This window comes from Amphiura filiformis, chromosome 17 (genome assembly GCF_039555335.1).
Source record: "Amphiura filiformis chromosome 17, Afil_fr2py, whole genome shotgun sequence".
In the NCBI taxonomy this organism is placed as follows: domain Eukaryota; kingdom Metazoa; phylum Echinodermata; class Ophiuroidea; order Amphilepidida; family Amphiuridae; genus Amphiura; species Amphiura filiformis.
In genome coordinates, this window is record NC_092644.1 from 48,787,093 (window position 1) to 48,814,528 (window position 27,436).

Consider the following 27,436-nt stretch of genomic DNA (forward strand, 5'->3'; position numbering starts at 1 on the left):
TTAGACCATTTAACTTTAATAGTGAAACATCGCTAGAATTTGTTCTCACTTCTGCTTTCAAAATTTATCTCTGAAACTAGGTCACAAGCTTATAATTCCACTTAAGTGCTTTTCAGTCTGTATTTACACATTATAATGACATCTCAGAATTCCATACATTTATTCAATACCTCAGTTGATTTGAACATTTACAATCACTTGCATAAATCATAGCACCTTGTTATGAGGCTCACTTTGAGGTATGTTATTTTGCATCAAACCATCCTTTTTAATAGGTTTCTTTTTTTGGTACAAATATCTTACAATATAGGATCAGATGATCAAAGTGCATATATCTATACATCTGCTTTTACTGTTGCTTGCTGCTCCCAGCCGGACTCCCAGCACTGTATTTTCCTGAGCTGTATTATTTACAGCGACAAAATTACCTGTGGTGTGTGGTGTGTTTTGCTAATGCCCTTGTGCTTATTATTGCAAAGACACACTTGGGTCCTGATGGGACCAGGCTCAAACAAAATGCTCAAGCCAATCTAAAAAGTCTATATAAGCATGCTGGCTTATATAGAAAGAGTGTTTGTGTTTGTGTCTTCACTTCAAACTTACTAAGTTCTGTGCAAATCAATGCTGATACAAACACCTTCATTTTGTGTACCAACCCTGTTCAGCCCTTTTCATGGCAAGGTAAAGTTTGTTGTCTATTAGTATGATAATTTACCATTACCATTCATGTATAAGGACCATACGCTAAACCTTATAATAGTCTGACATCCAAAGGATTACATGAGGCCTTAAACAAGTGCTTGTTACTGGACCGCTTCTGTCAGGAGGCATTTCAAATTATTCAATAATTTCATAACCATTAATGATATTCTATGTCAGTACTTAAATTTGTCATGAATGAACATGTTCTTGAGACACTTCATAGAGAATTGCTTTTCAAATATCCCTGGTGGACCATCTAGCTCAAAAGCTCTCAAACAGATCACTCTCAAAAGGATGCAGTCTTGAGGCAGGTCTTCATATTTGGTAGAAAAGTTATTCGAAAAGATATCTCTGCTGATAGACCATCACTCCATCAAGCAATCAGGGTACCTTATAGCATGCCAATTGTTCAGAGGCCTAGATATCATCAACACAAGAGTCTGAGACCTATATTAGGCCGCATGCTTAACTACTGCATCAAGAGTCAGTCAGTTTTAGTTTTGTACTCTGAAGAAAGGCCCTCTTGAAGGAACCACATGGTCTATTATTGCCCCTATGGCACTATACCAGGGAGTAAATATCATGGGACTCCTATGCATGAAGATTATCATGGGATTGCTCTCATTCGATGTGTCCCTTGCAGTTTATCATGGAATAGCTCTCATTCGATTCCTAGCTTGCAATGTCTGTTGAATAGCAATCTCTTCTTGGCAGTCATCCCTATCCACTGAAGACAACACCCCTAATTGTTTCAATGCTGTTGATAGTCCATCTATTAGGTACCCATTGACTGAATTATATTTGGTGTTGTCACATGTGTCTGTTGCCAGTTCAAAATTGACCCTTGTGACCCTGTTGTTGCGCACAGTCACCACCTCACTGCTTGTCTTGTAGCCAGGTGCTGAGACATGGATGGTGTAGGATCCTTTGAGAAGTAATCTCCAGTAATCACCATCAGCAGCTGTAATGGAAAAGAAAAAGGAAACCAACAAGATTATTAATATAGTTCAGTCAAGTCATTCAAAGATCATTAGATATCACATTGTGAAGATTGTAAGAAATTGAAATATTGCTCTTTTGGCTTCGTAGGTCTTGCGGTTCTTGTGCATGTGATGTTCCAAAGTATGAAGAAAAAATTTTCTCTAAAAAACTGTAATAAAGCTTGTAAAGGCAATAACAAAATTGGTTTGATCTTTCGATCGACCATCGGTGCTTGGTTGATCCTTATTATTCATGAAATCAATTCAATGAATATTGTTAATTGTGCTTCCATATGAATCTGTGCATGTAATATTGACCTATACAAATTTACCAATAATTCTGATTAATTAGTTGATAGTTCATTAATTACAAGCATCGAAGCTGCATCAACGGTTCGATCCAAAGATGGAACAAATTTGTTTCTGGTGCCTAAGAGCTCTAATATATACAGAGAAATCTTAGATGAATCTGTTTAGTATGAGCATTTTTACGCTACTTGTGATTTGTCATGTAAAGCTATTTTTATATCTTTTGAAAGGAAGCAATGGGTGATCTGTTTTAATACAAATTTCAGAGTAAACTGTCCAAAACAGTTTGTGTCCATAAACCCCAAATAGGAAATTTAACAAACTTGTGGATAAAAGTCCACAATTTTGATGTTATTGCACATGAAGTCCACTTTGTGATGAGTTCATGCATCAAAAAATCCCCTTATCCAACATTACTGTCCCCCCCCCCCCCCAATATGTCTTGGAATAATTGCATTGAGTGCTCAAAAATATGATGTTTCACACATTGTTAAATATGGGGTGTTTGGATATACAAGTCCACAATTTTGATGTTATTGCACAATGCACATGAAGTCCACTTTGTGATGAGTTCATGCATCAAAGACCCCCTTATCCAACATTACTGTCCACCCCCCCAATATGTCTTGGAATAATTGCATTGAGTGCTCAAAAATATGATGTTTCACACATTGTTAAATATGGAGTGTTTTATTAAAGATTTTATCGCTGTTCCTCAGATGTTTTGTCAACATGTGTTAAATAACAAAATCCTATGCATATTCCTGCATCTGTCTGCACTCCAAAAACTGACAAGGAACTTCCTTTGCCCTATAAAAATCACCAAGTTTTCTGTCAAATATTCACCTTGTGATATCCTATGGAAACGTATCTAGGGTTTAGAGCAAGAAAACCCTATCTGCAATAGCTGCCCTATAGACAACTTGACAATTTCTGCATTCTAAGCTATTCTGTTTTGTCGCATATGGCATCTGGCAGCTATTGCAGATAGGACATTCTTGCATTACACCCTGGATATGTTATGGTAAGGAAATGAGGCTGCAATGAGCTTGTTAGGAAAACTCCCTACGGTGGGGAAAGGGGAGTGGGGAAGAGGAAATGCTGGGTTGATGAAGTGACACTATATCTGTAGGCAATAATAATGGGATGAGGAATGGGCAGGAATTAGATGTGTGGGGTGAATATTATATGGGTCAATAGTTAAGTGATGTCTTCTGCTTGAGTGAGATAGGATCATAAGAGATAACAAATTAATTAACAGTGCAGAATTTAAACCTTATGGGTATAAATGTGATAATTTTACCTTATAGGTATAAATGTGCTGACTGGCTTACATATTAAGGCTAAATGTGGTTTTAAAAATGTGCTGGAGATCATCTAAATGTGGTTTAAAAAATGTGATGGCGATTAGTTTGTCTACACATATTTCATATTTCCTAATTCAAACATTATGGGCGCTTAATTTAATGCGAATTTGTGATATGTATGCTTTAAAAGAAACACCATTTTGTCAATGACCACTGTTCTCATATCACATTAGACTATGTTACACATTGAATCAGTAAACAAGATAATATCTTGTGAAATATATTATAAAAATTGAAATTGGTTGGAAATGAAATAATGTTCTAAATTCACCAAAAAGTCTAAATTATCAATTATGTGGCCGGCAAATGTTTGTTTATTACGTACAAACATTACTAGTATTTTGTAGAGTTATTGACCGATTATATCAATGGTTTAAATTGATTTATAATGTAGGTTATCTCATATTAAACCATAACTGGCCTAGTTCATATAATTAATCAACATGATCAGCCCCTACAGCCTTAGCACAGGTCACTTGTTAGCAAAGTCACTTAGAAGTAATAAATAAAACAAGCCAAGGATGCAATGATGGCAATGCACTTGAAAGGAAATACAGAAACAAAAGAAACAAAGCAGAACAGGATGATGCCTCTCTTCCATCAGACCAGGTCTGTACATACACCAAAAAAAATCCACAAAGCCCCACTTTTTGCTATTTTTTCAATAAAAAAGGTCCAAAAATGGGAGAAAATTGATAAAAGGTCTACCTTTTAGGGATAAGGTATTCAAAAAGTCCAGAAAATGGCATTGGGGGGGGGGGAGTTAGGTCCACTTTTTACAAAAAGTCTGCACAAGTGCACTTTTCATTTGAAAAATGTCCGCTTTTTGGAAGTCCCACCCCACCCCAAATAATTCCTGCGTACAGGCCTGAATCAATTTGAGAAGTCATATCAACAATTAATGGACTACTGTATTACAGTTCAAGTGCATAGGGTGTGTATGGAAGACTACTTCAATAATTATTTCTTTTCAAACAAGACAAGTTATTTTGAAGAAATTATAATATTGTTCTCTTTATAATCTGTTTACAGAAAATTAGGAGTAGTATGAAAGAATTAAGAGGTAAAGTGGGAAGGTGTGATATTACAAAGCAAGGGAACTGTCAAATTTCCCCTGACCCAGGGGTAAGAGTCTGGCTTATGTCCCCTGACCCAGGGGAGAAGACACTGGGGGAAAGTCTGGCTAATGTCCCTATATTGGATATCGCTAATATAGTAATCCATATACTTCCTTGTACTGATCTTGAAATACTTAAGGATATATAGACCCTTAAATGTCCTTGATCTTCACATTATGATGGGGATATCCTCATGTTAAGTCTTCATAGATTTATGGTGTATATCTTATTTGAAAATTAGTCTCCACCCCAAACCTATCTTCATAATGGTGAAACACACCAATACATAGTGGGGCCAGTCAGACATGACTGTGTAAAAGACTAAGTAGGATTACAGGAAGAAAAGTGCTAATCTCATGCGCAGACTCATCAGCACTAAAGATGAACAAGATTTGCACCCAACATGCAGCTTCATTTCTAATATGTGTAAAAGACTATTTAAGTGGGAATTCAAAAGTGCTTTGTCAGTGAGCTAGACTCTTACTGCTTGTGTAAGCCAAGTAGCCCTGTAGGTAGTGGTCTAATGGGAGTGAGGATGGGAGGGAGGGATGGCATGAGATATGACAATTTATTGCTTATTAAGCTGACTCACTGCTGAGGTGCCTTGTTAGTGTCTCCTCTTTATTCTTCTACTGTAAAAGTGGACATTTTTAACATTTTACTAAAAACTGAATCAAATACTATTCATGTACAATAAATGTCTGTGCATATTTGTACACATCATGTGCATATTTATGGGGGCTTTGGGGGCGCAAGACCCTGGAATAAAGTCAAGGGGCGGCAAAAAAGAAGGGGCTGCGGAAGATGAAGGGGTGGCAAGTATTAAAGAAAAAAGGGCAGGACAGAAGGGACGGCAAGATGAATTTTTACTGTTAAAGCAAAGGGTGGCAAATTATTGAAAACTAATGTAACTAGACATTTTTTGTCGCTAACAGGGTCACTCACAGCTTTAGTTTTTGAGAGCCATCCTGGCTGGTAACATATTGGGTCAACCTCTTCGGGCCAACATCAAGGGGCAGCTAAATTTACATTTAATCTAGCCCCCCGGAGTAAGAGCAGCCTAGCCATGATACGCCACTGCACATGCATGTTAACTCCAAATGTGGACATTGAAAAAGGCACAAATAAGACCCCTATGAAATAAAAATGTCCAGCTATTGGCCACGCATCATCCTATTGATGCAGCTTTGATGCACCCAATAACTCCTATCATATCCCATTACCAATCAGTAAACATATCCCCTGACAGATAATCCTACAATAATTACAATTAGTAAACCTATCTCCTGACAGATTATATGTCAATGTCAATCCAAGCAGCAATAATATTGATAGTTATTTATGTCTTTTGTTATTTTGAGCATGTTGTTGATCTGTGGAGGCATGCGGTAGTACTGATTGGGCAGTGGGGGTCGGACAAATTGCACCAGCGAGAGTTTTCAAAGTGTGTGATTTTTTTAAAGAAATAAGATATGTTGGTGAAAGCAATACGGTAATAATGTTTTCCTTTATCATGTTTAAGGCATGTTAGTTTTGATGCCTAAGGTTCATATTATGTTTGTTTGTAATTTTGCGCTAATAGTAGATCTATGATATGCAAATGATCCTTTTGATCACTGCACTGCGCTTTTTTTTAAAGCTGGTGAATTTGAAATAAATCAACAAACCATAATGTCATGTACAAGATGTATGAAGCTAACGAGAATTAGATTATTTTCTTTTTTAACTAGGATGTTACATCAGAGCCTTTAATGTCTCCCTCGATATGTTTTAGACATTCCATAGCACTAGAGCTATTCACTAATAGCTACTTTTTGTAGCTGAATGATATTAGAAGCACATCTTCCTAATTTCACCCATCTACGATGTCATATTCTTATTGCCAAAATTACAGACCAAAGATATATGTTTTGGAGTTAATGAGGTATCACAATTGATGAAACCACTCACCTTTTTAATAGTTGAATTCCTACAGCAGATAGTATTACTATCACAATTTTGCATTATTTACATTATAAATAAATGTTGAGTATGATCCTGACACATAGGCATTGATAGGGAAGTGTCATTGAACTTCCCTAATCTGTGAACCATTTTCAAAACAATCCTGTACTTGCTAATTGATAACTTGTAGAGATGCCAACTCAATAGGCTATTCCATTTTGGGCTATAAGTATTCCATTTGAAATGCACACTCCCCCTGTGGCAGATTTAGCTGTATTCTTCCACAGAGGGAGTGTGGGTTTCAAGTAGAATACACAATTGGGTACCATCCATTTTAAATACTCACTCCAGTTGTGGAAGATTATGTAAACCCATATACAGGGAGAGTATGGATTTCAAAATAATTAACCCTAGCCAATTCCATTTGAAAATCATGACTCCCTCTGTGGAAGACCTTTTTAAATTTTCCACATGGGGAGTGTGGACTTCAACTGGGACAGCCCAATTATCTGGCAGACGACATTATCTGTTCTCATCATTCTTATGTAATTTGATCCTATTGAGTGATTCTAAAAATATGCACCTAAACTAACATGACTCCTATGGTGATTGTGGGTAGGCTATCTTCTTCCCTTTCTTGTTATATGATATCCTTGACATGAGGGATAGAAGGTGATCTTGGTTAGTTCAGCCCTTCCTTTTCAAGTTTTGTGCCATTTTGTTGAAATATATTTGTATGAATGCCAATAAAATAATTTCCTTGGATTCTGAAAAAGTGGAGATGCAACCAAAGCGCTGGTTAACAAGATTTGTTTAGCTGGTGTAATCTCAGTATGAAACCTGTAAAAAGTAATAGGATGACATTTGAGATATCCTGGTAATGAGGTGATGCATCATGTTGCAAAGGATTCTGGGAAGGGTAAGCTATCTTCTCTTTGAAAGCCATAGTGTGATATTTTCTACTAATTGGAGGAATTGAACACAGGATCTGTGAGTTGAACCAAAGCTGTTAGTGCCAGCACAATTATTTTTTCCAACGTTTGGTTCCCATCGTCAAATTTGGATTAAGTTCAGTCATTAAAAATTTTGCACCTAAAACAACATACCTCCCTGTTGTGAAACTTTCTATATTTTCCCTCTGTTGTTATTTGATACCCTTGGAAAAATGACTTAAGTATGATTGCTAGCTATTCCCCCTATTAAAATGCTTTTGCCATTGGGCTATTCCATCAAAATTCACTCCCTCCTAAGCCACTCCCAGCTCAATTTACTCAACCCAGTTGTAAGTATTTGCTAGCTTTGATGTTAAATTCAGAAAATTGTTGTTGAAATGTGTCAAATCCAGTTGAATTTGACAAAATTTGACCTCAAATTAGTAACTTTTGTTTGAAATTCAAAAATCTTCCAAACTTTTCAACTTTTTATGAATAGAAATGATTGGATCTGGAATAATTTAAACTCTTGAATTTGGATAGAATTACGAAATCTTCCTGCAGGAGGGTGTGGTTTTCATTGGAACAGCTCATTTGGTTTTGGAAACCTACGGAAAACCTATGGAAACCTTCACCTGATTTCTGCCAGTTATTGTTTTGTTAAAAATGTCAACATATTGGCAAAAAATCAAAACATTTCCATGCAAAACCACACTTTTTCAGAAAATATCTGGCAAATATTTGTAAGAATTCTTGCAATCATCATATATTTGCTGGTAGAAATTGCATACTTTTTAGTAATACCAAATTATTTCTGACAAAAAGGCAAGTTTATAACATGTCATTCACTGGACTTAACAAATTATTTTCACAATTTGTGAAACATGGTTGAGTTACAATCCATGACAATGTAATCCATTTATGAACTAGTCATACTATCTAGGGAACATTAGTACAACTATACACATCACTTGAAATTTCTTAAAAGAATTAAAATGTCCCCTATGGATATCTCTGACACTGCCATAGAGAATTTGTGACAGCATAACAAGTGCTTAGTGGCAAATCAGAAATTTCTTGACATAAAATCACAAATTTGTATAAAAATGTATGTTTTCTGGTATTTTTTAAAACCAATTTAGTGGTAAAATTCATTGACCTTCTTTGAATCCTTGCTAGAATCACAATTGCTGTCAAAATCACACTATTCAAGAATAACATATTTTCTGGCAAAAATTACAAATATCTGAGCTTATCTGGTAGAAATTAGGCAATTTCTGGCAAATATTAAACAATTTCTGGTAACCGTAAGACCATGTTTTAGTTCTAAGCAACATAATGTCATAAATATGTATTGCGAGCATGCCTGTATCACTAGGATCCATAACATGCTCATCTATTAGGGCACAGTTCTTTGATGCCATTTGTACATTCTTTGGATGACCTTTGAAAATTTGGGTACAAAAAAGGTTATTGAACTATACCATTGGGATGAGGCTATTGTGGTCCATAGTGCATGTTATTCCCATGTATGAAATAAGTCTACTATACATTTAATAATTGGAACACATCACCTTCGATCTGATCTTGGAATGAATTGCATGGTGACACATGTTCTACATAATCATTTGCTTCTCTAACCTCTGAATTATTTGCACTGATATAATTAATAGGATATGGATTGTGCTACATAGTCTTTTTAAATTTTGTGATTCAGTACGTACTAGTTATGGAGTTATAACAAAATAAAAGTATATGGTAATTTTTATTGGGATACACTGTATGCCTGTAATGTTAATCCAGGTACGAACTAGTCATACTATCTTGGGAACATTAGCACACATCAGTAAAATGTCTTAAAAGAATTGAGAATATCCCTGATGGATATCGATGACACTATGATGTGTAGACTCATTTCAAAAATGGTAAAATCAAATTTGTTGCAAAGCATGAAGGATTCTTTAGTAAAAATCACATTTGTCCAGAAAATTCTGACAACAATGTTACAAAATCCTTGCAACAATATCACAATTCCTGACAAAAATCACGCTTTCTAGCAAGAAACGCATATATTGTCTGTACAGTTTCAGACTTCAGGGTTTGTGTAGACTCATTTAAAAAACGGTAAAATCAAATTTGTTGCGAAGCAAAAATGATTCTTGAGCAAAAATCACATTTTTACAAACAATGTTACAAAATCCTTGCAACAATATCACAATTCCTGACAAAAATCACACTTTTTGGCAAGAAACATGTTTATTGTCTGTACACTTTCAGACTTGAAACAAGTTTTTTGTAATCACAGTAATGAGAGAGGCATATCCTAAAGCCAAGAATTCTCAGCGTTACAGGAAATTCCAAAATCATGAATTGGAGGTAAAGCGGAAAACGCATTTCTGAGAAAACAATATAAAAAATAAAGAAAAAAACACAATTGAAAAGAAATAAATAAAATACTAAATGAAATGGGTCTTCAAAATTCATCAAAATAAAGTAAAATCAGTCATAGATTTGCCATTACAACGCCTGTCCTACCTCCCATTGCAGCCATGATGCCCAATGACCCATCCCAACTTTGCAACATCGCAATGATCGTCACATTGGCCGGGCTGCAAAAAATGTGCTAAAATTACAAAGCGGAGAAAAGCGGAATTTGGCATTTGTAAAGCAGAAAATTCTTGGCTTTAGCATATCCCCTAATGTTAATCCAGGTACAAACTAGTCATACTCTCCTGGGAACATTAATTAGTACACATCACCTTACATGTCTTAAATGTCTTAAAAAGAATTTAAAATTCCCCCTATGGATATCTATGACACTTCCGAATGTGTGGACTCAGGGGATTTAAGTCGGTATGTAACGGCCAAGCAGTGTTCAGCGGTAAAATCCAATATTTCCTATCATTAAATCACAAATTTTGACAAAAGATTTGCTTTCTAACATTGTTTGTCAAAAGTGGCAAAATATAAAAGATTTTCTTGCAAAAATCAGATTTTTTTTCAAGAAAATTCTGTTAGCAACTTTACAAAGTCTTTTCCCACAATCACAATGGGCAAAATTCACAACATTTCTGTATTTCTGGTAAAACTCATACAATTTCGGGCAAATATTAAAGAATTTTTAGCAAAAAGCCAAATTGCTATATTCAGGAAATAAATTGGAGCATGGACATCACAAATTTAGAGTTTAACACTTTTATTGTGTCTACACTTTTCGACTTAAAACACAGTTTAGTTTTAAGCTATGACTATGTAATAAGAGCATATCCCCCAATGTTAATCCATGTATGAACTAGTCATGCTATCCTGGGAACATTAGAATATATCAGTGTAAATGTCTTCCTTTTCCCCGGTAGATAGAAAAGAATTTAAAATGTCCCCTGTGGAAATCTATGACACTTCCACAGAAAATGTGAAGACTCAGGAGATTTAAGTCAGTGTGTACAAGCCTTAAGTGATATTGTTGTATCCTTTTGATCCTGAAATTGACAATGTGTTTGGGATTAAAATACTTTGAGTAGAATAAGTTTGGAACAAATGGTCACATTAACTGGGGCATTTAAAACTATTTTAAGAACATTAAAGGAGTATTTTGTGATTCTAGCATCCTCTATTTATAGTATGTTTTCAGTAGGTATCCATGAAAAAGTTTATTCCCAAAATCTCAGTTGATTCTGATTTTGCGTTTGGAAGTTGTGCATGATTATGTATATTGCATTATATCCAGGATCTGTGATTACACCCATAGGCACCTGTGATGTATCCATTTCAGCAGAACACAGATACAAATTTGATGATATTTTGCCAAGCGAATGAACCTGCATGAAGCTTTTATTTTAATTTGCACACAAACATGTAGCCAGAGATTTGATGAGGCTGCATGGGATCACGACATGTCCCTTATTCCCTCTTCCATGAGATTTAATATTGTAAAGGGATTTACAGGGGTAGGAGTGTAAGGTCTATCCCTCAGGAAAAAGACTCTCCTTGACTCTCCTTGCAAACTTGTCCAAAATATTTCCAGTGTAGTCTGTGTACAGCATTTAACCCCGGCATTTAACAAACCAATGGTGTTTCAGGTTAAGTTGACAAAGGTGTTAAACAGGTGTCCGTGTTGTATCCAAGTGCATTTTCAAACCAATCATTAGTTTATTTTAATAAGTTCATTTCGGTTCAGTTCGGTTCAGTTCAAATTAATTATGCTACTTTTAATATTTTAGTATTTTTTTCCTAATTTGTAATACCTGTTGTCAGAATTTGTACATAGTTGTTATTCTTGTTGTAATTAATTATTTGTTTTAGTGAAATCTTTCTCATATATATTGTATTAATTTAATTAGTGTGTGCATATTTCTATTGGCATGATTGGGGTTTGTTCAGTGCAATAAGGCATATCTGTGATACATATTGTGCTCTACAAATGTTGGTCTATTATATTGTTATTATTAGCAAGCAGTGGCGTAGCCTGGGTCAGCTGCCCTCATGAGAAATCTTGCCCCCTTTGAAATTTGCCTTGCCCTCCCCACCCCTCTGAAAAAGTCCTGGATATGCCACTATTTGCACTGGCTGCATGTCAAGTCTTGGTATCATTGGAGTAAAAGTTATGTCCCCCTTGCATTTTCAAAACAAAATGTTTGATTTCACGGTTTTATTATTTTTTTAAGCGCAGTGATTTATAGTGCGCTACGCACAGCACAGGCACAACGCCTAGACGTTGATCCACAAGCCTCAGGACACTTTACAGGTTGTTGCTAACCACTACGACCCCACATCATTCCATAAACCATATAACAACAATTCAAGGACTTTGCTGCTTCAAGAGCGCACACCCTAGACATTCCACAAATTACCTTCGCAACCAGGATCAGCTTCCCGAGTTTCGTACGGGTTACAACAAGACAATTAGCAGTAAGTTCCTTGTCCAGGGGAATTTCAAGCTAACTCAATTTTAGAGAGCGTAATAGGCACCGCCAGGATTCAAACCCGCAACCTCTTGCACAATAGTCGAATGCCTTATCGATTGAGCTAACTTGACTGCTATTATAATTATAAAATGTAAAGGTAATATGACTTAATGAATTTTAATGAGTGCAATATGTCTATAGCATTGGTACAGTAGCTCTTGACATCTCTGGCCTTATGATATTTGGTGAAGAATTTCAAACTTGGTTGACATGCAACATGTGCAATGTGTGAAAGCTGAAAGCAATGCTTGCAGGGTTCACACACATCAACATGATCAATGCAAGAAAACATATCCATAGCAAAGAAACATATAGCTGCCTTAAGTAAAATCATCAAATTTGTGGTAAAAAAATTCTGTATCTGTTGATATAATATCACATAATGTCAGGGGCATAACTAGGAGGTAGCAATGGGGCAGGCACCAGGCAGGTGAAATCAGAATGCAAGTCAGTCCTTAATACTGCTTTATCTCTAACAGGCACAAAATTGTCAATGACCATGCAGTATTTCCCTTCTTGGAATGCCAAGACTGGTTATGTATGTCTTTGTTAATATAATCCATAGGGCAGCTATCAGTTGTCCTGATGTATCTTACACCACAGTGCACTATGTGAGCTATCATGGATATTGATGTTACAGTGACACATTGGTGTTGATAGCACACTATTCCATCTATCTAGTAACAGATATGATGACAACTTGTGTAGCTTTTCTGAGTTCACTGCAATACCAAAATCAACTTTATATTGGCTATAGTTCAACCTAATGTTGCAATGTTTTAGTAAATGAGCATTGTGAGGTTTTCATGATATAGCAATCTACAAGGTTTCAACAGTACACCTGATTAAAAATGTTGTCAAGCTTATGTCCTGATGAAGTCACAGACACACCTGACAAAAATGTGACAACTTTATCAATCCAACAGCATACCAGTCGTTAGTCGAAACCATGTTGACTGTTAATGCTCTGCATGCTTGCCATAGGCTTCAACATAAATCGTCCATGTTTTGAGATATTTTCTCAAAATATCAAGAGCTATCTCAAGAACTACCGGACCAATACTAGCCTTGTTTGTACTCATTTTAATGCATTTTTCATGCTGATTCCAAATATGGCCATGAAAATGTAAAATTCTGAAAATGTGTGAATCTTGAAATTTTGTAAAAAACTTGTTGTCTGCAGTCGACACCCATGTGGAGATGGCTAATTATTGGACTATTGCAGTTGAAATCCATACACCCCCTATGGAAGACATGGTATTAATCTCCCAGACAGGGAGTGTGAATTTCAAATGGGGTTCCCTGAATGGGTGACTCCTGATTCCCTATGTGCAAGATTAAGGTCATGTCTTCCATGATACTCCAAACTGTTGCCAAAAAAATCCAACGACAGTCTTGGACCTTGTGTATAAAGTCACCTTATGCATGCTCTATCTGCCTATTCTCCCTGTATCGTGCATTGGGGGAGGGGAGGAGCAAATTATTTAATCAAAGGTCCTATCCTAAATGGTTGATTATTGTCTATCAGTAAATGTTATTCATGTGTTTGGCATCAATTGAGTAAAAGGAAGTTACATTAGCAAGAGCTCTTGTAAAAATCCCAAACTTACTATTTTTATAGTAAGTTTATAACATTTAAGGAAGTGATATGTTTTTATAATTATTATTTCCAACATCTGTTTGAAACTTTTGGCTCTTTATGCTTTTATACTATATGTGGTAGTTTACAACAGATGTGTGATCTTACAACAGATGTGTGACCTAAAACAATAATGACTACACTAACAAACAAACAAACAAACAAACAAACAAGTCACTTGTATACTTACCACTTAAGACATCATGTCCAATTGATGGCCCTGCAATCTGGATTATAGCGTCTGGTACAGGGTTGCCATTCACATCGGTTACTACACCTTTAACTCCTTGGTGCACCTGAAATGATAAAGGACAAACTACAGTGAATCTGGTATCAAGACATTTGAGTCTTTTTAAGATCTTTTCCTCTACACAGTCTTTTAGATTGAAAGCCAATCTTCTCCTTTTGACAATATGTCCATATTATGTTAGCCTATATTTCAAGAACCACACTTTTTAACGAGACTTCTGTGCATTATATAATATGTCAAAAGTAATGACTGGTTTGCATAAGCAATTTGTAAAATTTATATAGCACTTATAAGACAACTTGTGCTATAAGGAACTGGAGATATGTAAATTGAACATTGATGCAAAACATGAATGAAATACATCTCCTTCTCTTACAACAATAAATAAATCTAGGCCTACATTTTGTTAACTTTATTTTTAAATGGGAACATTTACCAATTTACCATTACAAATAATACCATATAGAATATTTCTTGTGCATTTAGTATCGGTTCTATTCTCCTATAATCTGTATATTCTTTAAGATATAGGGTAATCCCTCGGGACTGTCCATGCCTTTTTAAAAGATTTGTTGTTATTAAGAATCTATTACTTATATGACATTTATATGGGAAGATACCAGGTAAATATCTTAATTGTGATATGCTAGGATTACTTTAGTTTAATCAAGGTATGTGGTAATTGGAAAATTGCATTAGAAGAAAATTGCAAGTGAGTCATGCTAAAAAACAACAATCCCATTTAGCTACTAGAGTGGTATTTATCAGAGTTAATTGACAAACATGTACCTTTTAAAGTATTAGTTGACCATAGCAATCAAATTATGTATGACCAAATCATATTGCATGTATAACGATTACAACAATATTTTCAAAATAATACACAGGCAGATTCCTTTGTTACACAAAAGGTGCCTCACAGGTACACCACCTTACCCCGCCAGGTCCATGTTGTCAGCATAACCAGCAATTATTTAGGGGAGTGGTACACAGCATAATGTGTATACTACTAATACATCATGAGGGGGCACTAGAATATGAAAGTGATGTACCTGTGCTGATTTTAAGGGTCTTTTGGTGTGTGATGTTTCAAAAAATAAGGGGTCATTCAGCATTGTTCAGTGTGGAACCTTCAAAAAACTAATGATGTACCATTGGTACTTCAGCAGCAGCTCACTGATACTTAATTGTTCTTTCGTTTAATGAAATCTTTTATTAACATCTCACAATTCATCACATTTTGGTACCCAATGGAAGAGGGATCTTGTTGTGTATATCTAATAAATAATATGGCTGTTACTGTTAGTAAATATACCCGTAATCCTTTACCTTTTGGATATATGCTATCATTGCTTGTCTATTTGCTGTCCAGTAGGATTTGAGTGCTGATTCAGGAGGGAATTTGGTACATCCAAGCTCTAAAGTTATCTCAAAACAGTTACTGGATAAGTAGTTGTAATCTTGCATACCTGGAATTATAAAAGCAGTCATTATATTTCATGTTACTACCAAGTGTGCACGATTTTGCCTGATTTCCACAAAATTCACCAAAATAATTCATGTAACCCTCCGCAGAATTGTTGTTTCCCCACAAAATAAATACAACGAGAAGTTTATGTTTCATCATGTGGACCACAGTAAAAAGAAAACCTGAAAGAACTGTATCGTTGGAAACTTAATTGCTTGGGTATTTTAAAGCCACAACTATACATAAGTAAAACTGGTGTGGTTGAGGAATAAATTAGCTATCACATACTTTTTGAATTTTGATAATTGACCACACCGTTCTTGAAATATAAGAATTTTAAAAAGCTCCCTCATTTTCAAACCTTGCCGCAGATTCAAATATCAATCGATGATTTATATTCTGCCGACGATACAGTTCTTTCAGGGACACCCTGTATAAGGCCTTTGAAACTCGATTTCCTGTTTCCCATCCCCCCTGCGCGTTATGAAATTTGAAAAAGTCCATTCAATCATAAGCAATCTGCAATTTTGTTTCTGCAGAAATCACATATCCATGTTCATTAGGTATATTGCTACATAGATTTAAATGGATTATTTCCTTGTGGAGAGTCAGCAAGGGAATATATATCAGAATTAGTCATTGAGGGTAAAAATGGTATGTGGTAATTTAAGTTTGAAACATCAATTTAGTTATATACAGTAATTACATTGTCTTTTAACCTTTCCAGATGATCTTTTAAAGATACAATTTAGGTAAATTGCAGCAATATGATTCTCATTTCAACCACTTGACAGTTCCTTACAGGTATCTTTGGCTTTGTATACTTTGCAATTTGCCTTAGATATTCAGGCGATGAGAGCCAACAACTGCGATGGCTATTCAATATAAATGATTCTAGTGACCCATTTGTAAAATGCAAATACTCATTCTTGTTTTAACATAATCGTGCTACAATATATTTTAGAAAACTAATAAGTTAAGCAACTTGCACCATATCAGCAGGGACCAGACAATCTTTTCCAGGGAAATGGGGGGGTCTGAAACTTCGGCATTTTGGTCCAAAAATTGGGATATTTGATTAATTTTGGTTTTGACTGGTGGCGCAAATTGGGGGAGAAGTTGAGGGAACTCCCACCACAACCACCACCACTGTATGTATTCCATTGAATCTAACCATATTCATCAATATATATGGTAATGGTAATTTTGTTTATCTCATAGCAATGGGAAAATATCTGACAAATTTATTATGTATGTTTGGAAATAGCTAATTTGTCAGTGTTTGTTGAAGTTCAATTTTAGGGTTCTTTTTCAGAGAGATGGCCTAGAGCTAAAGGTGGAAAGGCGACTTTCAATGGGGACAAGTTTGACAAAATGGTCCAAAAGGCTTAAAAGTTTAAACTTTCGCGTTGGCCAGCATCCTACATAGATAGCCCACAGGGAGGTGACTGTCCATATGCACACACCCTTGGCTACACCACCGAGTGTCCAATGTCTAGTGTGCTGAAGACTGAGACAACCCAGACAGAAGAGGACAAGATATCTGCAATCAATCCTAGGTTCCAGGATCCTGTCCAAGTTAATAGCTCCGACTTTGGGGCGTGGGACAGTACACCTACAAGACAAGACAAGACATACATACCTCCGTTAACTGAGTACCAATCAGCCCCATTTGTAATACCTCCTTTGAAGTAACCTAAAGTCTCAGGACATGGCGGTCTTCTCTTAGCCATTGTCCTGTGTTTCTTAGCATAGGTTTCTGCTAGATCCTTAAATACTGCATCATCTGGTGAAGCTGCATAGTCATAGTGACGGGTTCGACTCTTGTCATATGGATAATTGGCAACTAATTCACCGTCATGTAAATTAGCGGACAGGATGAATGGGTATTCTCGTAACCATTTTACGATGGCTTCTGTTTCTGGTTGTAAAGTCTGTAATAGATTAAATAAAAAGATATGGGGTGAAATCTGGAATAGATGTATAGATGAAATCTGGAATTAATGGATGAAAGATGGGCAGGATAATCAGTATCACTTGTTGCACATGTTAAATTTATCGGAGTAGGAATAAAAAGGAAATATTAATAAATTGAAGCAACTTGACATGTATGTTAAATGGTCCATATGGAGACATTTTGACAAAATAGTAATGCAGAAACAAGTATAGGTCTAATGTAAGTTTTAAGATGAAAAATTCAAACTAATCGTTTACTTTTTAACATGGTTGTGCACTCTCCTCTCAGAAATGCATTAATTAAAAGTGCTATAAGGGACCGTTCACAAACACTTGTAAGGGGGGCCTGATGCAAAAAGGGGGGCCCTGAACATTTTGACCATCCTGAAAAAAATGACCACACATTTTCCTGAAAAAAATTGAGTTTATATGCTTTTCTATGGGGTTGACACATAATTTTCATGTCAAAAAGGGGGGCCCTGAAATTTTCGAGGTCTGTAAAGGGGGGGGGGAGCCGAAAAATTTTCGCGATAATTTTTTTGTGCATCAGGCCCCCCCTTACAAGTGTTTGTGAACGGTCCCTAACTTCTTAATTACTTATGCAAGATATATAAAAGAAATCTGAATAATTTGCTTCCCAAAAATGCATACTTTTACATAACATAAATGAATAATTAAGAAGTTACAGAACGTATTATATATATGATAAATGCATTTCTGAGAGTGCACAGTCCCCTTAACACTAAAGATTGTAGATTTGGTCGTGTGTAGTTGTTCAATCAATCTTTATTAACACAGCAAATTTTGACAAAATAATAATTCGTAGACTCAAAAGATGTTGATTACCTATAAAACAAAAAATGTGAGTATTACACAATCATGCATGTCTATGTTCTATTGAAGTATATAGCTCGGGATTAATGTTGCTTTAACATGAAACTGAACTTTCTTTAAGCTGAACTTTGGTATTCTAAGGAATTAAGGAAGTTGTTTCAGTCAATGCAAAAGTGCCAAAATATACAAATTTGTTATGTAGACATGCATGTTTATGATAAAAACCTGTGCAATATAAGAATAAAATCAAGTAAACTTCCCAAAAGGATTAACCTCAAATGAATTGGCTGATTTTTGAATTATAAATGAGTGACAAATTTGGCACTTTGCGGCTAAAATAACCGCAATATTAATGAACTTGATCGAACGCAGACGACCAAAATGTCACTACATAAAGCTAAATAGATTCTCAACAAGGACTTTGAATTAACACAGAGCACGATTGTGTAAAATCACATTTGTTTTATTATCATTTTATCATGTACAGAAACCATTCGCTGTTGATTTTATTACGTACAGATATCATCTAGTTTTGATTTGATGGGATAATTTCGCCAGAGAAACCATCCAGATTTGATATTTGATGTAACCGTTCTGTCATAATTACTGTTATCTCGCCACAATATGCGACAAGTCTAAGACACTGAAATGTCCCAGTACTTCCTATCATAATCTGTACGGAACTGAGTCTTAAAGTTACCTTAAAAACACACACAATTATATCTACTTTCTCTTTAATTTATAAAGAGCAGATGGTATGTTGGTTTTAACCGCGTAATTTGTCTGAATTCATCTTTTTCGACATTTTTGTCCTGTTATTGGACACTTTGGTCAAATTTGATAACTGCCATTCCTCGTTGTGTTCCTTTGGTTAGATTTAGATAATATGCAAATAATTGATGTTTCCTAACCACTGTCCATAACAAAATTATTTTGTCTGACAAGCAATTGAAGTGTATTACGGATTGAGTACATGTAGGAATATTTGGTTACAGGTATAATTAGTTCTCACTCCTCAAGTGTCATTAGTCCCAAAACCGAATAAGGGACGTTATAATCATTGCCCCCAACCTAACCCACACTCTCTCCATAACCCCAACCAATAACTTTAGCCCTATAATCCTAACCCTAAATCGTATCCTAACCGTATTATAATACACTTGTAAGCCCATGTTGTTGGTGGTGGTGGTGTTTAATCCTAACCCTAAATCGTATCCTAACCGTAACCCAAATCGTAAACTTAACCATAACTCTAATCATTACATTGACCATAACCCTATAACATAACTTATATCCCAACGCTAATCCTTACCCTAACTCTATCCCTAACCGCAATTCTAACCTAAAATGCCCTATAACCCTTTTTTGAACTAATGCCCCTTCGGACAAACGTTCCCGAATATTCCATCTCGAAGTGTGAAGAAACATTTATTGCACATATACTCTAAGAAATAAAGGTTTTAAAAGGTCCTAAAGTTGTCCTCTCAGGAGAACCCTTAGAGGTTCTCTAAAGAACCACAAATGGGTCCAAAACCATCGAAAATGGCCCCAAAATGTGATACATCAGAACTGTTTTCGGTTCTTTAAAATCAAAGAACCTTTTTTTTTTTTTTGGGATGGTTCTCCTGAGAGGACAACAAAGGTTCTATTTAGAACCTCTATTTCGTAGCCCATTTTGAGTTATATATACAGACTAAGGCCAAATCCGAAAATTAATGAATATCGTATTAAATGCCCTTTGATGTTAAACTTCGCATCTTTCTTTTTCAGTTTACGAATGTCAATTAAATTTGAGACATTTATTTCACAGCATTTCAAGTTTTCAAATATTGAAAGTTTATACAGTATTATGTAAGCGGAACTGTCCTTAGTAACGTTTTACTTGCAACTTGACGAAAGACTTAATTATATATAGTGTCATTGCGTCTGAACTATAAACTGATAAAGCAAAGCGTATATTTCTTGGATTGGTTGTTGACAGGTTCAAATCTTTCATATTTTTTTACCGATATCCGCAATGAAATAATCGACTTCACGCAAAAGCTGAAATTCACTCAGGAATCTAGCAAAGCGACAAAATGCAATGAATGGAGCCATTAGCAGGAACCTAAGAGTGAAGATGGTGCGATAAGGTGATAATGGGCAAGGGTCATCAACACCAAAGGAAATGAGAACTTGTCATCGCGATACATTTCAAAATTAGTGCATGAGTCTGAAAATGTAAAGGTCATAAAGCCTCATCAGTAACACTTATTCAAAGGCAAGCAAGGAAATGAGAACCTCATTCATTTTTTTTAATTTTTACAATTATTTTGAAGTTAAAGCGTTGGGAACTGCTTATCCTGATCCACAAAAAATAGCCTGTTTAGTAAAATCTAGAAGTTTTAGGGGCCTGAGCTTTGATCTTTGCAGGATCTTTATCAAAGGCAAAGTGACAAGACAGCACACAAACATGCAAAAGGCCAGTATAATATAGGGATACAGACTATTCATATAGAAATGGACACAAAGGAAAAACAAAAACAATTATTTTGACATAGACAATTACGTCATATATTTTTTTGCATTATTCTAAAAAACACGCGCTTTCCCCCAATTCCCTAGCAAATTTCAGGTGGTTTTTTAATCAATGTTCAGGTTTACGTTCATGTATAGACTGTTATTCGTCATATAGGCCTACTTGTACATTATAACGTCAAGACCATATGAAATATATTTTTCTTTAATTTATTTGTTCTCCGTTAGCGTCAAACATTATACATGAATTCTTTTCATAATCCATTTTAAATTACAGGCTACAACTTATCAATATAGTCACAGAAATCATACTTTGATTTTTGTCCGCTAGTTCATAAACCCACGAAACATGAAAACTGTAACGCTAGCTCAGCGTGACTCTTTCTCCGTTGGGAACATAAGAGTGCTGAGACCCGAGGAATTATGATTAACCCATGAGTTTCCCTTGAGATCATAAAACGTGTAATAGGCCTAACAAAAAGGCTAAACCTAAATATTTTATAAAGAAGTTACTGAAGTTTTAGGTAAATAATGTGGAACTATAAAATCATTCCATGAGATTATGCAGAAGCAGCGTTTAAATTAACCGCAGTAATTCTTTTTAGATAATGTCCAAAGTTTGTGACAGGAAGTCAAGATCTCTGGAATATCACTGCTTTCGTCAGTGCAGTGTCGTGTACCTTACTCCAATCACGAAGAGTTTTATAGGGTGGTGTTACATGCATGGAACTTTATAATACGTACCCGGAATTCTTGCTTTGATTCAATAAATGAATGTATGATTTTAAGGTATTAGCCATGATAGCCTTTAGTTGTTCTCACAAATTTCACTCCATAACCTTATATAATTTGGGGATTTTACCAACAAAACATTTCCCTTCAAGTGTGTTATTTGAGGTCATTTGGATCTTTATAATAATTCGTCATAAAGTCCGAAGAAGCCACCGCGTGTGGAAAGACAACAGTAAAAGTGTGAATAATTATTGGCATTGACAACTTGGTCTGACGTGGAAAGAAGTTGCTTAATAAAATTATCTCAGGTGGTCTCATGAGGATTTACGCATGTCCTGGAGGAACTCAAAACTATCTCTCCAAGTTCACAGTCAAGTTTAACCACCTTCAAAATACGCGATATGACTTTTGTTTTAGTCCATGCTAAATTATAAACACATTAAAAGTGTAAATTGACTAGCAGAAGATTTGAATATGTTGAAAGAATATAATTTCATCCCTTTTATCTTGTCTAGCATTATTGCATAAAGGGCACGGTAGCCTAGCGCCGGTATGGGATCTGACTCATAATCGGATGGTTGCGGGTTCGAAGACAAGGTCCTTTAACCTATAATGTCTCTCTTCACCCAGGTGTGTAACATGGGTACCGGCGTCAGTATAGTGCTGGGAAGATAAAGCAGATTCGTGCAAGATGGAGTGACAAATCCCACAATAATTTAATTCAGGGGAGTCTGAAAAACGTCAAGTAAAAGTAGGTGGGCTCCGTCATACCTTTACCTTAAATATTATATTGTAGAAACAAAATAAAAATTCAATAATATACACTGTTAGAACATTGGGTAAAAACCGGTTAGGTAAAATGATTTACACAACAAGTAAAAAACCTCGCCCAACCCATGGAGATTGTAATGTTCATATGCATGGTATATATACCCTGCATGCAGCGGTTGGGGAAAATTGCACTTTTTCACAACTTTGGTAAAAAATATATTGTAAAATGAAAATGGAATCAAAGTGATAAAATGGACAATGGTAAATTACAATGCTTCTATTGAGAGTGCGGATTTAAATAAATTCCTATGCTCCAAACGAACTCGCTGTTGTCTCGATGCGATATATCTATGTAGGCCTAACAGCGGTAACGAAACAAGAGATAAATTACATGAGGTAATTAGTCCTAGTGGCTTAAATATTCCATACACTGTGATACCTGATCAACAAATGTCATTACATATATACTTCAACTCACTTGAAGCATATTATTTTCACTTTGCAATGTGGTTACAGACAGTGAAACATTATCGACCGAAGGAAAATTGGCCAGAGATGAAGTCGAAGTGTAACGGACACAGGCTTCTGTATTATGTTGTATACAGTTATTACAAAATACTAGTACGTATTCTTGAAATTATGTACAAAATCATATGCAAATGTTTGCCCTTTTCACATTTCACGTTCTCATTATATCGATTTCCTGAACACAGTGTCAACAATCAATTAAAATAACATTGAATTAAAAGTTTTCAAAATATGTGTTTGAATGTTATATAACGTTTTCACCCTTTATATAACCTGACATTTAAACGTTGCGCTTTTTGTAAAACGTGTTTGCTGGGCTCACAGAAATAATTATATACAAGAGTAATAGTATGAAAAAGATAACTTACTTCAAAATCGATGTTGATTGTTCCTTTGGCTGCCATGGTAACGGATGATAAGTGGTTATTTGCCCTTTCTCGTTCCTTCTCATTCCGATACATCACTTTATTTAAGTCAGGAAAATCTCGATTTAAATCCACACCATTGGCGTTGTTTCGACCCAACATGGAGGGTACTTTACCCTGCAAATAAAGAAGACATAAAGTAAAAGAAAAGTTGGTATCTCTTCAGAACTATGTGAACAATTATACCCTTTAGCGTTTTCGAAGTATGGCGTACACAAAAGGAGGGTAGTCTTCAATCTGGGTAAAACCCGGCAAATTCAAAAGACTTTATCCACTTCGTGCAGCGCCACCCTATCGTGTCCGCCATATCTCGAAAAGGCTAATGGATCAAGGTAAATATAATTTTACCCTGTAAATAAAAAAAAGACATAAGGAAAAGAAAAGTTGGTATCTCTTCAGAACTATGTGAACAATACCTTTTAGCGTTTTCGAAGTATGGCGTAAACAAAAGGAGGGCAGTCTTCAATCTGGGTAAAACCCGGCAAATTCAAAAGACTTTATCCACTTCGTGCAGCGCCACCCTATCGTGTCCGCCATATCTCGAAAAGGCTAATGGATCAAGGTAAATATAATTTGTACATACAAGAACCAAACTTGAAGATTCACAGACCTGAAATTGCAGATGAGATTGAGATCGGTCAGATATTTTACTGCCTTTTATCCATGCAAAGTATATTAATTAAATCTGGTTCAACCAAACCCAGATATTTTACTGCCTTTTATCCATGCAAAGTATATTAATTAAATCTGGTTCAACCATTTTTATGATCATCATATTTTAAAATGCTTTGTTTATTGTTGTTTACATATTAATTCCCAATATTAATGCTTGTTTATCATTTGATATAATGAGGCTTATTTTTAAAATATCTGTTCATATCATGCTATACAGATTATACTTTTTAGTGATATCTCAAAACGTCAAGTTCAGTATAGATGTTGACCAACAAAACTTGATATTAGTACCTTTGTCCATACATGTAAGGGTGAGGAATATTAAAATTTTATGCTTGATTTGAAGAGCTTTTTTTGTCAAATGAGTATATAACTCATGGATAAGTGCATGCATATGAGTATCGTGTATAGCATGTCGTTTTTGTAAATCTGATTTAACATTGACAGAAATGTACAATTTTCATTCATATATACAACCACTTGTAATGTACGACATCTTCGTAGCATTTCCAAAATGCTTCAAATACCACCTTAAAACATCAAATGTCGTAATTATGAAAACACGATGTGGCCCACTTGTTCATCCGTGAGATAATGCTCATCCATGAATCAGTTTGAAATGATACTGTACATATGAGATATAGGCCTGTATTTATATCTCAGGTTGATGATTGTAACACCGGTAATGTAATTTTTGACAAGGTGAAGGTTATAGATACGAATTATTTTGACTCATCCTGCAAGTTTTCAGCATCTCGTCAAGAAACTGACAACTTAGTGAGTCTGATAGGGGTAGGAGGAAGAGGCAGCAGTAAGACTGGTCTTGACAACTTAGTGAGTCTGATAGGGGTAGGAGGAAGAGGCAGCAGTAAGACTGGTATTGACAACTTAGTGAGTCTGATAGGGGTAGGAGGAAGAGGCAGCAGTAAGACTGGTCTTGACAACTTAGTGAGTCTGATAGGGGTAGGAGGAAGAGGCAGCAGTAAGACTGGTCTTGACAACTTAGTGAGTCTGATAGGGGGAGGAGGAAGAGGCAGCAGTAAGACTGGTCTTGACAACTTAGTGAGTCTGATAGGGGTAGGAGGAAGAGGCAGCAGTAAGACTGGTCTTGACAACTTAGTGAGTCTGATAGGGGTAGGAGGAAGAGGCAGCAGTAAGACTGGTCTTGACAACTTAGTGAGTCTGATAGGGGTAGGAGAAAGAGGCAGCAGTAAGACTGGTCTTGACAACTTAGTGAGTCTGATAGGGGTAGGAGGAAGAGGCAGCAGTAAGACTGGTCTTGACAACTTAGTGAGTCTGATAGGGGTAGGAGGAAGAGGCAGCAGTAAGACTGGTCTTGACAACTTAGTGAGTCTGATAGGGGTAGGAGGAAGAGGCAGCAGTAAGACTGGTCTTGACAACTTAGTGAGTCTGATAGGGGTAGGAGGAAGAGGCAGCAGTAAGACTGGTCTTGACAACTTAGTGAGTCTGATAGGGGTAGGGAGGAAGAGGCAGCAGTAAGACTGGTCTTGACAACTTAGTGAGTCTGATAGGGGTAGGAGGAAGAGGCAGCAGTAAGACTGGTCTTGACAACTTAGTGAGTCTGATAGGGTAGGAGGAAGAGGCAGCAGTAAGACTGGTCTTGACAACTTAGTGAGTCTGATGGGGGTAGGAGGAAGAGGCAGCAGTAAGACTGGTCTTGACAACTTGTGCGCGGCGGCTGGCTCGTCCTGATCCGGTAGGAGCTTATTCAATTATATTCAGTTTCAAAATATATAATACCTACAGATAACAGTGCTTTCTTGTATATGTGTAAATGAACATCAAATCTTATACTTATGTATTGGGGCTCTGGGGCTCACTTCATAACCATGACATTTTGGCAGAAAGACAAGGGTCTTCAAAATCACTGAATTGGTCATCAATAAGACACAAACTCACCATACATTACATAGACGTTTGAAAAAGTGACAACTTGACAAACCCCTTTTTGTACCATATTAATTGAGAGATTGTAAGGAATATAATCTATAACTTCCATAGATTGAAAATCAATCTATATAGCATTGAGATCCAGGTACAAATCAAAAATTGGGTCCAAACATTTCAATTGAATTAGATAAAATTCTACTAGACCGATATTTTCAGTCTATGATATTCGTCCCTAATCTTTAAAAGTAAAGAGCAATTTTTTAGATCTATATCATTGACACTCATATAGAAGCTGACAACTATCACTATATCTTTTGATTTGGTGAAATTATAGTTCCACCCTAACCCTACCAATCTCACTCTAACTTGGGACAGTCTTAATCATGCAATTACGCCTTTGATTATTTTATAATTTGTAAGGCTTCAGGAAGCCTGAACCTACCTTTTGCTTTAAATACTTGGTAGGCTTTATTGAAGCCATCTGGATTCAAAGACGGTAATAGATGTATTCTGGTATGTGTTGTTAATCTGGTAATCTTGCTATCGCCTTGTCTGTACTGCTCACAAAAATACTGCGCGAGGTATAAAAGTAGTTCCCGACCAGAAGCCTCGTTCCGTGCATATTGGCTACATATTTAAATTCCGCTCACCTGGAGGAGAAATAAAGAAGATGGAAAATAAATTATTAACGATGACGATGCTTTTAACAGAAATATCGATGTTGTAATGTAAACATTAAATTATACATGTATATAGTTATATATTGAAGTCCCAACTGTAAAAAAAAAATTAAAACTTTTTATAAATTGCTCAAAAGTAAAGGTCATATTATACTGTCAGTGTAAATTACAGATTCCTGTAAAACGCCTCATTTTGTCTTAAATACGTGGCTTTTGGTTGAACCACTGGCAACACGCTATATTGGCACATTTATGACAATGACAAAGGTACCAAAATCTGAATGTTGATGAGTTTTACGATTGTCCGAATGAGCAAATCACTGAATGGGCCTTTAAAGTGGTTACAAACGATTAGAGTGAAAACACTAATATTATTGCTAACATAAGAGTAAAAATAGGATATACAAATCTAAATTAATACTTCACAGATGATATCCATATCAAAGACAACGATTAAAATAATAATAATATCCATTGCGTGTAGCCTCTTGAACTTCTGACATAGGAAATCCAGTGAAATTGTGTTATTATATCGACAATGTCATGCCAAGGGACTTTGCGGAAATCCCATACCGTAACTGATGGCAGGAGTCGGATATCCTAGTGTCATCCAACCAAGAGATGCTAACATCATTGAAGATATAGTGACCAATAATTATGACAGTGTGATAATAAACAACCACTTCGTTTTTGTTAATTTTTTTAACGGTCATCCATACAATGTAGAATAAACC

At 35.8% G+C, this 27,436-nt stretch overlaps 1 protein-coding gene across 1 annotated transcript in view; it reads right to left on the reverse strand.

Annotated features, from left to right (window-relative positions):
- Positions 1-27,436, reverse strand: part of LOC140137905 (carboxypeptidase E-like) — a 90,005-nt gene continuing 62,569 nt past the window's right edge. The window contains 8 exon segments of the mRNA XM_072159712.1: positions 1-1,663; positions 14,146-14,251; positions 15,535-15,674; positions 17,316-17,607; positions 23,380-23,553; positions 25,877-25,891; positions 26,481-26,638; positions 26,641-26,667. Coding sequence (XP_072015813.1) covers positions 1,350-1,663; positions 14,146-14,251; positions 15,535-15,674; positions 17,316-17,607; positions 23,380-23,553; positions 25,877-25,891; positions 26,481-26,638; positions 26,641-26,667 — 1,226 coding nt within the window. The 3' untranslated portion in view covers positions 1-1,349.